General features: G+C 46.9%; 1 protein-coding gene across 1 annotated transcript in view; it reads left to right on the top strand.

The window, feature by feature from the left end:
• The first annotated feature begins 183 nt into the window (after positions 1-183).
• PHC1 (polyhomeotic homolog 1 (Drosophila)) overlaps positions 184-13,905 on the top strand; it is a 19,778-nt gene continuing 6,056 nt past the window's right edge. The window contains exons 1-8 of the mRNA XM_010849377.1: positions 184-280; positions 3,103-3,258; positions 4,402-4,512; positions 5,612-5,692; positions 6,271-6,420; positions 7,318-7,473; positions 11,392-11,887; positions 13,570-13,904. Coding sequence (XP_010847679.1) covers positions 3,145-3,258; positions 4,402-4,512; positions 5,612-5,692; positions 6,271-6,420; positions 7,318-7,473; positions 11,392-11,887; positions 13,570-13,904 — 1,443 coding nt within the window. The 5' untranslated portion in view covers positions 184-280; positions 3,103-3,144. The remainder of the gene's footprint in view (positions 281-3,102; positions 3,259-4,401; positions 4,513-5,611; positions 5,693-6,270; positions 6,421-7,317; positions 7,474-11,391; positions 11,888-13,569; position 13,905) is intronic.

The following is a 13,905-nucleotide window of genomic DNA, read 5'->3' as shown; positions in this document are numbered from 1 at the left end:
GGAAGTGACAGGCCCCGGAGCGAGCCCCGGAGGCCTGGCGGAGCCGCGGCCGGCCCGCACCCGGAGCGGCGGGAGGGGCGGGGAGCCGCGGCCGCGCCGGGCGCCTCCCACCCCGCCCTCGGCGCCCCGGCCCCTCCAGGAAGGGGAGGAGGCGAGGGGAGCCCGCCGCGGAGGCCGAGCGCGCCCCCCACCCGGCCCGGCGCCGGGGACCCCGGCACGTGAGGTGGACGCCCCCCACCCCCTATCCCGGGAGCGCCCGGGTGCGGAGCCAGGCGCGGAGGTAAGCGGGCGGCCGCGGCGGGGCAGGGGCAGGACCTCCGGGGGCTTGGCCGCGCGGGGATGTTTCTGCAGCCGCCGCGGGCTGTGGAACGCCCCAGGTACCTCCCCCGGCGTCTTTCCCTGCCTACCTCTGGCGCTCGCCCTGCGGTCCTTCGCTCTGCTGCCCGAGCCTCTCGCTCTTCTATTCATTTTCACACAGTGAGCTGTGCTCACTGCTGTCCGTCCGTCACCCTAGTTGCTCCTGACCGCTCCTTCTCTCATTCATTTTCCCTCCTCTGACTTTGGCTTTCCCATCCAAGCGTGCCGTCTAGTTCTCTCCCTGCTTTTTTCTGGTCCCCTGGGTTCCTCAGCCTCCCAGTTCCTCGATTTCTGTCTCCCTCCTGCCTGTCTCCCCGCTATCAGTAAGCACACTTCTCCGCTCACTTGGGGTCGGTTCACTCCTGGCACCACCGCTCCGTGAGCCCCCCTTCTCCCGGTGGGGTTGACTCCTCTTGGGAACTCGTTCTCATCAAGGTTCTAGATACAAGGACCCCTGGGGGCGTCTACTCCTATTCTTCAGATGGCTTCGATTTCTGTGGCACAGTCTCCCCCGAACCCACCCCCTTCTCCTTCCCCCCTTCCTATCTATGCCCCATCTTTCCTGGGAGGCAAGAGTTTCATGCTTGGGGAAATTGATTTTCTCCAACTCTTGGCTCAGGAGGCCCGGAACCTGGTCCACTTCATTATCTTCCTCTAGCTCCTTGCCAAAGATCTACTCCAGCCCAGCCCCACAACCCCCAAATACTATATTTCAGGATGACCCTAGTTTCGTGATTCAGGGGACCTCTATGGTTCAGCTTTTCATGCTTTCTCTTCCAGTTAAATTCTGAAAATTTAAATTGACTGTGCCTCCCAGACTTTCTGTTGTCTTCATTTTCTGTATTTGATTTTACAGTCTCGAAGCTGAGCACAAATGAATAGACTTATGTGCCTGGGATCCAGGAATCCTGGTTTTGATGACAGTTTCTCCTGGTTTTGTTTAAGACTTTAAACTGGTCTCTTTCCACCTCTTTTTTGTTTCACAACCTGAAAAATTATTAAGACTTCCATTTTGGGGGGAGATGGGGATCATATAGTTTATTAGCCTTTTCATCTACGAAGGGAATTCATGTCTCTTCTAGCTAGTAAAGGGGGTCTCCTCCCTCTGAGTCCAGTGAACTAGGTCCCATCCTCTATACAACTATGCCGTGCTGCCTCTAATGCTTACCCACTTTTTTTCCTCCGCATGCTGATAATGAGGATTCATGGGTCTGTATCTGTTTAGTGCTTTGATATTTTGGCAAAAGATGTGGGGTGAAGATAGGCTAGACTTGAAGCCTGTGTGATTTCTCCTGTATACTTCATGGGTTATATCCATGTTTGCAATGACATTTGCTCTTACTGGACAACTGAATTCTTGGAGGATAAGGATGCAATCAGATTATAACTGGGAATGGACCCATAAGAAATCTCCCCAACTCTAATTTCCAAGGCCAAGCAGTTTGATTTTATTTAGTTTCTTTGTTTTGGATGGTATCATTAAAATGGATTCACCTGAGTGAAACTATCGGCACACCTTAGCAGATATTCTGATTTGTTGTTTACATTCCTAAACCAAATTGTGCTGTGCTGACCTGATATTTCCAATGGCTCCTCCATGCCTCAAAAGTAGAGAAAAAATAGCAAAAGAAGGGGACAAAGAAAAGAAAGAACCAAAGAAACTTATTGTCATTTAACGCTGCTTTGATGGCATGTTTCTTCTTCCTTCTCATCTGTTTCTTTGCTGTGTTCTTAAGCAATGTTTTCATGTGTTCTTTGCAAATTTTAGAGTAGACCCCAGAGGATAAATTCTGGTTACTTTAGTGGGCAAAAACATTGAATCTTACTTTCTTGAAGCTTTGATTGCTGTCTTTACTATGTTTAATACCTGTAAGTCATTTGTTACAATGATGTGTTATATTTACTTGGGAATTCTCTGCATCCAGGGGAACTGAGGTGGAAGAAGATAAAGTACCATGGCCAAGGTGTTACTAGTAGCCCCAGCTCCAGCCAGGCAGCTCTTTGGGTGAGATGGGCTATAGTCTAGCTCTTCTGCCTCCCAGTTTTATGACTTTTTATGTTGCTTTGGTCCTTTCTGTACCATAAGCCCCTCCTCCATAAAATGAAGACAATGGGTACTCGAAGTGAGTGACACGGCCTTAACCACAGATTGTTTTTGGTTTGAAGACCTGTGTCCTAGCGTAAAGATTTGATACTTAACTAGGACTACTTGCTTAACCTCTGAAAACCTCATTTCCACAATTGTAAAGTGAAGATAATTATATTTACCGTAAAGCACTGATAAATAATGGCGGTGAAGGCCTAGCCCAGTGAGAGGAGGCGCCCAGTGACTTCTCGGTACATGGTGCCATTGTTAAGGTGAGGCTGATAGTGATGTTGCATGTGAGATAAAAATGAGGAAACAGTAAGTTTTAAATGGGATGATTTTAAACTGTTCAAAGGTGTGATGGGGATATAAAATAGCCTTACTCTTATAAGGAACCATCTTACATTCAGGCCATTTTCTATTTAATGACAGCCAGGAGGAAATAGGTTAAAGTTGTGTTTTTTGAGACATCGCTTAGTTTCAAAAGATGGTGGGGAAGATACGGTTATAAGTGTATTGAAGATTTGGTCATTATTAAAACAGAGCAATCATGGCTTCTGGAAGAAAAGGAAGGTTCTTAGGTAACTTGAATAAATAATAACATGAAATAGTCACTGGAGATCAGGTGTACATTTTAACCCGTTGCTTCTTCCATCTAGGTCTGGAGTCAGCGCCAGCCGTGGGGACCCTGGACCTCTATCATGGAGACTGAGAGTGAACAGAACTCCAGCTCCACCAATGGGAGTTCTGGCTCTGGGGGCAGCTCTCGGCCCCAGATCGCCCAAATGTCACTGTATGAACGGCAGGCTGTGCAGGTGAGGCTCAGCACTGAGGGGCTGTGAGCATTGGCTTGGGGTGGGCAAGGATGCAGGAAGATAATCACCCTTGGTTTCTTTCCAGCAGACTGGGCAAGTACGATCAGGTGATGACAAAGGTCACTTGCAGGTCTGAGAACCTTTGGGGTTTACAACAGTTTGAGCAAGCAGGCAGAACGAGATATCAGTCTTTAAGGTTTTTATATCATTCAGTTCATGTTGCTAGATCTCACTAACCATTTCTCTTCAAGGATTGTCAGGTTTTTATTTTTGGGTCTTTCTTGAAAATCACCCTGGGTAGTGGAAGTTAAGAACCTCAACTATTTCGGCTCCTGGAAAGAAAAAAAAGGAATGTAGTTTTGGCTTTGAAGTTAACGCCAAAACTGAATTACTGATACTGTCTTTATAAACACCTGTTAGCATTATACTGTAGATGTTTAAAAATTCCAGTTACTTGAAAATTTTACCTGATACAGACTTTCATAGTCACTGTTTATTTTATTTTTCATCATTTTCAACCCTTTAGAGCCCTGTCGGGCTTCCTAGGTGGCTCAGTGGTAAAGAATCAGCCTTCCAGTGCAGGAGATGCAAGAGACGCGGGTTTGATCCCTGGGTTGATCCCCTGGAGAAGGAAATAGCAGCCCACTCAGTATTCTTGCCTGGAGAATTCCATGGACAGGGGAGCCTGGCAGGTTGTAATTCATGGGGTTGAAAAGAGTTGGACACGACTGAGCACGCACACGGGCAGGGCTCTATCACCTTTACTGTGTCCCTAGAATATGGTCTTTTATTTTCTTCTCTTTACATTAATCAACATTCCATTTATTTTCAGCCAGTTTAGTCCTAATTCGTTGTTATATCAGATATTTCCAGATTCCATTTTGGGAAATACAAGTTCATGTGAGATTATACTGCTGTATTTTTCAATTAATTGTGTCCCTACTTTTTAAGGACTACATGAACTCACTGGTTCTAATATAAAAATGGACATATCAGATGTTGACAGGCTAACCAGATACCTATCTTTTCCTTTGTTTCTCTCCTCCCCATGTGTCCCTTTCCCAGGATCCCAGTGATTTCCACAGTATAGGTGTTAGGAGTGGTTCATCCCAAGTGGAATGATTCCCTTCTGTTTCTCCCTAGGCTCTGCAGGCACTGCAGCGTCAGCCCAACGCGGCTCAGTATTTCCACCAGTTCATGCTCCAGCAGCAGCTCAGCAATGCCCAGCTGCATAGCCTGGCTGCCGTCCAGCAGGTGAGAGGTCAGCAGCCAGCTGGCCCAGGAGGGAGGGGAAAGGCAGTACAGGTGGGTCGGAACACACCACACCCGCCACTGAGCCAGGCTGGGAACAGTGTCCCGTGCCTCCTGTCCTTTTGCAGGAGGATGAGTGGACCTCAGCGTGTGGGCTTACAGTAAGAACCGTGGGAGAACTGTCTTTTAGAGGTAGCACGGCTGTGTGCTAGCCCTGCACTGTCCAGTGTAGTAGCCGTTAGCAACAGGCAGCTGTTGAGCACTTAAAATACAGCTAGTCTCTAGGACTTCCCTGGTGGTCTAGTGGTTGAGAATCTGCCTTGTAGTGCAAGAGACGAGGGTTCAACCCCTGGTCAGGGAAGTAAGATATCATACACCTTGCAGCAGCTAAGCCCATGCTGTAGTTCACTGATACCACACGCCACCACGAGAGAGTCTGGGCTGCAATGAAAGATCCCACGGGACGCAACGAGGACTATGAGTACCGCAACTAAGACGGGACCCAGCCAAATATTTTAGAAAATCCGTCTCCTTAAAAAAAAAAAAAAAAAAACCAACAAATGCAGCTAGTCCAGATGGAGATATGGGAGAAGATTTTGGATTTCAGAGACTTTTTAGTTCGAAAAAGCTCAGAAGTTCGTTTATGTTGGTATGTGTTAAAATGAGACAGATCAGCTTAAATAAAGTAAATTTTTAAAGTTTACTTCTCCTGTTTCTTTTTACTCTTTGAAAAATGTTCATATTAGAAAATGATATAGGTGGCTCACCTTACATTTGTATTGATCAGGCAGCTCTGGGCTGGACTTAGCAGTTACTTCTGATGTGACCTGACCAAAGGTTCTTCCAACTAAAAGAAAGCAGGAGAAAGAGCAAGGGCTGCCAACTGCTCAGGGCGGGTTATGTGGGAGTCGTGGGGTTAGCATATGCAGTAATATGAGGGTGATTGACATAGTGAACATACTTGTCCTTGCTCCACAGTAGAGGCTCACTGCTCTTACCTGAAATCTCAGTTATATTTTGTGCCTGTGATTTGTTCCTGGAAGATTCAGAGCCTTTGCCTTCGTTGTCTCTGTTCTCTCTTGTCGTCTTTGCCCTCTAACAGGCTACAATTGCTGCCAGTCGGCAGGCCAGCTCCCCAAACACCAGCACTGCACAGCAGCAGACCACCACCACCCAGGCCTCCGTGAGTACTGCCTGTCCCCACCGAGGGGCTTTCCTCCCTGGGTCTGTGTCTTTCAGTTAAATTCTTGGGTTTGCCAACATTCAGATTTTTCTGTAAGATATTTCAGGAAACCTGAGTGCACTTTTTGGCCAACCCAATACTTTGTGCCATTGATCTGAGAGTGTTTATTTCACCATTGATGGTATTTACTGATCGTGCATAGAGAATATCAGTAAAAGGGAGAGTAACCAGCATGGATCTGTAGAGGTGTCTTAAGGAGGAAGAAAATCCTGGGCAGGAGGAATCAAAGGGTCCCAAGGGCTAATCGTTGGATTCTTGACTGAGAAGTAGAATCTATTCCATTTCGTCCTTTGCTCCTCAGCTCTTACACTGGTGATTAGGGCCTGGTTTCTGTACTTTGCTGATAGCCTTTAGAGGCCAGGATAACAGGTGTAGATGGTAAGGTGTTCATTTGCTCCTGACTCTGTGAAAGTGAGATACTCTGCTTTTGCTGGTGTCACTCTGAGTTTGTCAGTCATGTGTATTTCCTTGTGTCTCTTCCCCCATCCTTAGTCCTGGTTCCCTTCTGTACCACACAGATCAATCTGGCCACCACATCGGCTGCCCAGCTCATCAGCCGGTCCCAGAGTGTGAGCTCTCCCAGTGCTACCACTTTGACCCAGTCTGTGCTACTGGGGAACACCACCTCCCCACCCCTCAACCAGTCCCAGGCCCAGATGTATCTACGGGTAAGCCACAGCCACCATTGTCCCAGGGACATAATTGTTCTCTGACTTGTTGAGTGAAAGCCTTTTTTTTTCTGGCTGCACTGTGCACCTTTTGGGATGTTAGTTCCCCAACTAGGGATTGAACCCAGGCTCAAGTCTTAACCACTGGACCATCAGGGAATTTCCCAGAGTGAAAGCTCTTTTATGTCATCATGGTTGAAAGTGAAAGTTGCTCAGTCATATCCAACTTTTAGTGATCCCATGGGCTATACAGTCCATGGAATTCTCCAGGCCAGAATACTGGAGTGGGTAGCCTTTCCCTTCTCCAGGGGATCTTCCCAACCCAGGGATCAAACCCAGGTCTCCCGCACTGCAGGCGGATTCTTTACCAGCTGACCCACAAGGGAAGTCCGTGTCATCATGGTTACCCAGATGTTTTAGGACAAGCGGATCTGCTTCCTATGCCTGACTTACCTCTAGATGTGACGCTCAGTGTTCACAGGTAGCTTACAAACAATTGAGATCCTAAGTTAGAAGATTTCACCTCAGTTTTAAAGAAATTTGCACCAGATATAGTCTAATCTTTAAAGCCATGGCTCACTTGCACAAATCCTAAGTGTTACCTCTTGGCCTGTCTGCTTAGTATATATAAACCCTTGTTCCCAACTCATTGTCTCAGCCTTTTTGATGTTTGATTCTTTGTTGTCAGTGTATAGTTTATACACGTTCCAGGTTTTCTTCGGACGATTCATCACACGTGGAGGATTAGGGTCTCCTGGGTTGGTGTGGAAAGGGGCAGGGCCTAGCGGTTTCGTATCTTCTGTTTATTTTGTCTTGTGGTCCTTCCCTTCCGTTTCTTCTGTCTCTCTCCCCTTTCTCTTGTTCTGTTTCCTCTGCTCTTCATCCTCTCCTTGCCAGCCACAGCTGGGAAACCTATTGCAGGTAAACCGGACCCTGGGCCGGAATGTGCCTCTAGCCTCCCAACTCATCCTGATGCCTAACGGGGCAGTGGCTGCAGTCCAGCAGGAGGCGCCATCTGCTCAGTCTCCTGGAGTCCACACAGATGCTGATCAGGTCAGTGGTGACCACTTGACCTGCGGACGGGCCCTGGGGAGGGCGAATGGAGTGGCCTTGGACCAGGGATCACCCTTCCACCCCATTACAACTTTTCAGAATTCTTCCCCCTACCCCACCCTCAATTTCTGTAGAACTTGAATCCCTTACACCTTTTTAGTTATTTGAATTAGGAAGGGAAGTAGGCTTAACTGAAAACAGCCCTGGGGATATGGGAAGCCACCTCCTTTTTTTTAAAAAAACTTTTTATTTTATATTAGAGTATAGCTGATAATGGTGTGGTAATTTCAGGTGGACGGCAGGGGGACTCAGCCATACATATATGTGTATCCATTTTCCCTCCAAACTCCCCTTATCCAGGGAAGCTTTATTCTTAATATAGGACCGGTGTCCCTGCCCTCCTTTTAGCTCTCCATAGCTGTTTTATTCAGAAAGTCCTAGTTCCTTGTCCTTGCAGTACTCTCTGGAAGATAAGGGGTGGTGGAGGGAATTCTGGTAAGACAGACATCAAGCTGAGTTGCTGGCAGAACACTTGATTTCTTCTCTATGAGTTACTATAGCTTTCAACCTTTAGCAGTCTGTTTCACTCAAAGGTGTTCCCAGTATAATCTTCCTCACCAGTGTGTTTTCTGTGCCTTATCTCAAACAAAAATATATATATAGAGAGAGCAGTGTTTTAGCTTCTTTTGCATGGCATACAAACTAGGGTCTCATGGTACTTATTTCATTCTTTTAGTTTTTATCAGTCAGCAAGTAAACACTGAGCTCTCCATTTCAGTAAACTTGAGCAGATTCTGAAAGGATGGGTGGCATTTGATTTGGAGTAGCATGAACACTAGAGAGAGAGAATAGCATGTGTCAAAGCCTGACTACTCAGATATGTGACTGTGAGTTGGAGATGAGTGAATAAAGTGGAGACAATAAGCTTGTGGCAGGAAAGGGCATTGTTAAGGACAAATCTGAAAGCCACGTGACTTTGTAGGTAGGAGTGGCACTGCTGACTTGAGCAGCAGATTAAGAGAGTCAGGAAACTACTTGAGAAAGACTGATTTCGGAGCCTGTGCCTGGAGAAGGAAGAGAAATGAGGGAACCTGCTGAGAAACTGTTGGGGTCAGTTACAGATACAGCCTTTGGTTTAGACTACAGCAGTAGTGGTGGCGTCAGGATGAGGTAGAACCTGCTTCCATAGCAGTTCTTTCACTTAAACATCTGTTCATCAGATGTTTGTGTGTTGGTCTGTGGATGGACAGAGTAGTGGTTGAAAGTGTAAATCTTCGTTAGGGTCAGTTCCAACTCTGACTTACTGTGACCCCTGCAAATGGCCCAACATCTTCTTGCCACAATTTCTTTGTCTATTAAATAGCCGTTATAAAATACTTGTCCCAGGGTATGTTGTGAGGACTCAGTGAGTTGATGTGTCTGAGTGTTTGAACAGTGCCTGGACACAGTGAGTGTTTTAAGAGTTTGGCTCTCTTTGTGATCACACAGGCGACATTCCTCAGCCTTGAATGTAGGAACAGGAGAGGAGGGTGAAGCTGGGCTTGGGGAGGGGGTTCAGGCTTGCCGGTGGGAGGGAGCCAGCAGAGGAGAGGTGAATGAAGGGACAGGAAAGAGTTGAGGAGGAGGGAATGAGATCCTGAGCCTAGTGAGCCTTTGATAGGAGGAAGGAGAGAAGGTGGCCGGGGTGAGGGGAGAACGATGGGGGCTGACGGAGGTACAGGGCCAGGTTTCGAGGTGGGACCAGAGGTGGTGGTATCATCTCTGTGGGAGTGAACAGTGAGAGGGGAAAGAGGAAGTGGTTCAGAGGCAGGGAGAGGAGGAAAGTTTTAAATAGCCATGACGGGAAGGAAGCTGATGAGAAGAATCTTCGTAATTGCCAGGTAATATGTACGTGGCCCAGTACCCAGTCCTGATGATTTTTGTAAATCTCTCTCGAAAGCTGTTATTTCTCTACTTTACTATTGTCTGAATTCGGGTTCTTTTTATTTTTCACCTGAATTACTCTACTAGTTTCCTAACTGGCCTCTTAATTTCAGCCTTATTTGCTTCTGTCTCTAATCCTCTCCCATATTACTATCAGGATAAGTTTTTTTAATAAGAAGATATACATTGTTACTTTTTAAAAAAAACTTTATATTTTATATCGGAGTACAGCTTATTAACATTTGTTGTGATAATTTCAGGTGAGCAGCAGAGGGACTCAGCCATTCACATACATATATCCATTCTCTCACAAACTTCCCTAACATTTTTAATTGTACCTCTGGCCTACAGAATTTGATGAATCATAATAATCCTTGACTCGTGGCATCCTCTCATCAATGGTTCATTCATGGTCCACTTTTTAAAACATTTACTCTGTAAGTTTTAATCATGTAATAAGCCAGCCCCAGCTCCAGATGGAGCTCCACTGCCTGCCCCTACTCATCCATGGTGACATTCATTCTGATTCATCCTTCCCTGTAACCCTTTTTGTATATAGCTTTACTGCCTTTACTATATTTCTAAAATGTTCGTTTTAATATGGAACATTTCAAACATTTATAAAAACAAAGAAATATGAATCTGTATGTGCTTAATCATCCAACTTAAGCATTTATTGACATGTGGTCAATTTCTCCAGGCCCTTTCCCTTCATCTGTGGATTATTTAGAAGCAAGTTCCAGATCCCATGTGGATATATATATATAAAATATATAAATTTGTATTTAAATCTATAAGGTACTTACCTTGTATATAATCCTTTGGGGAATACCTTCATTAAATGACTTATTGTCAAAATCCATCGGTATTGTTGCATGTCATTGTACTTTGTTTTGATTTCCATGTAATATTCCACTGTGTGAATATACTAGAGTTCATTCATCCTCTCTTCTGATGGTGGCCATTTGGTTGGTTTTTAGGCTTTTGTTAGGATGACTCGTGCTGCTGTGACCATTCTTACACATGCCTCCCATTGTCTACAGTGAGCACTTCTCTTGTGGGACTCCTGGGTTAGAGCATGTGTGAATATTTCAACTTTAGGACAAAATGCCAAACTGTTTTCCAGAGTGGCTGTGCTCAAAGAATGGTTTTGACAGTAGAGTTGATCGTGGTCTTTCTGATGAGTATTCTTCAGTGGCTTCCTGTGATTCATTAAGAGCTTGTCATCCCTTCTCTCCGTTGATACACTGGACCACTTTCGGTCTGTCAGGCACTGTGCTCGGTGCTGGGAATTTCTCATTTTAACATTCCAAGCCCTTCAAGATCTGGCCTCTTTCTAGCCTCAGCCTACCTGCATAGCTTCATTTCTTGCCACTCCCTCCAGCCTTCCCCAAACATAATGAAATATTTATCATTTCCAAAAACACGGTGCTCTTTCTTGGCTCAGTGGTCTTGCATTGTTGTTACCTGTGTCTTCAAACCCTGTTGGTTCTCAGCTCAGACATCGCCTGTGTTAGCATGTCTTCCCTCATGCGCTTTGTCTGAGTTACTACTCTTCCTCCTCTGCACTCCCCTAGCACTGGGTGCATATCTGTGCATGGTGTAACTTGGTTTTCTTGTCTTCTCGAGTAGAAAGTACTCATTAAAAGCAGGGGCTTGTGTCTTTCATCTCTGCATTCCCAGTATCCAGTGCAGTAGTTGGTAGATGTTGAATGAATGGGGAAGAAAGGGAAAGTCTGAGACATCTTGAAGGAATAAAATAACTGAACTTGATGACAGATTTTGTAGAGAATGAAGGAGACTGAGAATCAGATATGACTTGAGAGCCCCTCTCTGGGAAGACCTTCTCTGTGTGTACAGGTGAGGGTACAGCTGAGGGGGCCATGGAATATCTGTAGCTGTCGTCACTGCTTCTGACTCAGTCATGGTAGTCTTTCACTTTAGTGCCCTTGCTCCCCAAGTTTCTCAATCTGCCTTTTGCTTCCTATCTTTCAGGTGCAGAACTTGGCCGTCAGGAACCAGCAGGCCTCTGCCCAAGGACCCCAAATGCAAGGCTCTGCCCAGAAGGCCATCCCTCCTGGGGCCTCCCCTGTCTCCAGCCTCTCCCAGGCCTCTAGCCAGGCCCTTGCGGTGGCTCAGGCTTCCTCTGGGGCCTCAGGCCAGTCCCTCAACCTCAGTCAAGCTGGTGGAGGCAGTGGGACTAGCATCCCAGGGTCCATGGGTCCTGGAGGAGGCGGCCAGGCTCCTGGGGGCTTGGGGCAGTTACCTTCCTCAGGAATGGGTGGTGGTGGGAGCTGCCCCAGGAAGGGCACTGGAGTGGTGCAGCCCTTGCCTGCAGCCCAGGCAGTGACTGTGAGTCAGGGCAGCCAGACAGAAGCAGAAAGCGCAGCAGCCAAGAAAGCAGAAGCAGACGGAACTGGTCAGCAGAACGTGGGCATGAACCTCACCCGGACCGCCACTCCTGCTCCCAGCCAGACCCTCATTAGCTCAGGTACTCTGTCTCTTCCCATAATGTTCTTATTCCCTCGGGGCTAGCTTGAAGTCTTCAGGGTCCGTGTCTTTGCCCTTCTTGCTCGTTTTGGTCCTGAAATAGTGAAAGGAAAGAATCACATCAGCCTTGTTTGTATTAGTCCAGGAGACAGGATGACAGGTAGCAGAGAGGGATCTTGTCTGTTTCTGCCAGGCAGCAGTCAGTTTACAAGTTGCCTTGTCCTCTCCTTCTTAGGTCCTGACTTCTTCAATTTACTCCCTTTACCCTTTCATTCACTAGGGTCTTTTCTTTCTTTTTTTAAAATGTGGTTGTTCTGAGTCTTAGTTGTAGCACGCAACTAAGTGCTTCAGTCTTCATTGCAGCATTTGGTTCTTCATTGCTGTGCACAGGCTTCTCTGTAGTTGTGGTGCAGAGTCTTAATTGTCCCAAGCATGTGGGATCGATCAGACCCCTGTTCCCTGCATTGGAAGGTGGAATCTTAACTACTAGACCACTGGGGAAGTTCCCACTCAGTTCTTTTTGAATAGCTTGCTGTGTTCTAGGGAGGGTACTGGAATACATCATTGAAAAACAGACTCTTCTGCCCATGGAACTTGCAATTTATCGTAAGGGATGAGTTCTCTTCCTCACACATTTACTATTGGTCAGTTGGCAGTGTAGAGCAAAGACTGTGTGCCTTTGAGTACTTAGGGTGAGCAGATAGAGCCCTGCTTTAATACAGTCCAACTTGTGATCATCTGTATTGATGGTAAGGATGGTAAGGATTAAAAAGAATAAATAATAGTAATAACCCAGGGTAGTGCTTGCTTTCAGGCTGTGGATAGAGTTAGATGTGGATACCCTATCTGGTAGTGTTTATTTTTGCTTCCTTGTTTCTAGTACTTTAAGTGTTGTATATTTGAGTAATGTACTCCCCAAATTTAAGAGTTACTTATCATTTGTTTTCCTAACACCTAGTATGGCACTTTACAAACTATGGCACTTGTAATATCAAAGTGCTTTCATGTCACATATAGTTTCTGGGCACTCTGGTAGGGTGTGAAGCAGGGGAGATCCCATCTCCAGTTTACAGTGGAGGGAACTGGGTCAAGTCCGAGCCCACAGCGGCTGACTCTTAAAACTTCTCATGGGTGGTGACCTAAACTGATGAATCGTGGAGACCCGAGGCAATCATGGGAAGATGTTGGTAGCTTTACCTCTGTGGATATTTATTCTTTCAGTGACGGTTAAGTGTTTCTTGTGTATCAGGACCTGGGCTGGGTTCTAGGGATGTAAAAACGAATGAAATGTGGACTTGGCGCTTGAGGAGAAGAATCTAACCATGAAGATTAGATTGGGCCCGCCATTGTCCTTGCTGAGTGCCAAGTAATAGGATTTAAATAAAGCAAAAAAAGAGAAAAAAGAGTTAGATAAATGCAGGAAATTAGTGAGGACTGTTACATGCTTGAGCAAAGGTGGTCTTTCCCTGACATCTTTAAGGCTGGAGATGGTTGGTAACGTCTGACTCAGAGGAAAGAGTGTAAACCAGGTGGCCTGTCAGGCCCCTCCAGCTCGCTTTCCATTCGTAGTTTGAGTCTAACAACTAGGTTCACCTTGGAAAGCTGCTTTGACTGGCGCCTTTGATGATGTTGCTCATGTCTGCTCTCCCTTCCTTTTGTGTCTCTGGGGGCTCGTTCCCGCAGCCACCTACACGCAGATCCAGCCCCACTCCCTGATTCAGCAGCAGCAGCAGATCCACCTCCAGCAGAAGCAGGTGGTGATCCAGCAGCAGATCGCCATCCACCACCAGCAGCAGTTCCCGCACCGCCAGTCCCAGCTTTTGCACACAGCCACGCACCTCCAGCTGGCCCAGCAGCAGCAGCAGCAGCAGCAGCAACAGCAGGCCACCACCCTCACTGCCCCGCAGCCTCCGCCGGGCCCCCCCCCCCAGCCGGTCCCGCCGTCCCCATCCCAGCAGCCAGCCCAGACCCTGGTCGTCCAGCCCATGCTGCAGTCTTCACCGCTGTCCCTGCCGCCGG

This window comes from Bison bison, unplaced genomic scaffold (genome assembly GCF_000754665.1).
Source record: "Bison bison bison isolate TAMUID 2011002044 unplaced genomic scaffold, Bison_UMD1.0 scf7180017864281, whole genome shotgun sequence".
Classification (NCBI taxonomy): Eukaryota; Metazoa; Chordata; class Mammalia; order Artiodactyla; family Bovidae; genus Bison; species Bison bison.
This window is presented reverse-complemented; position numbering and strand designations above follow the sequence as displayed.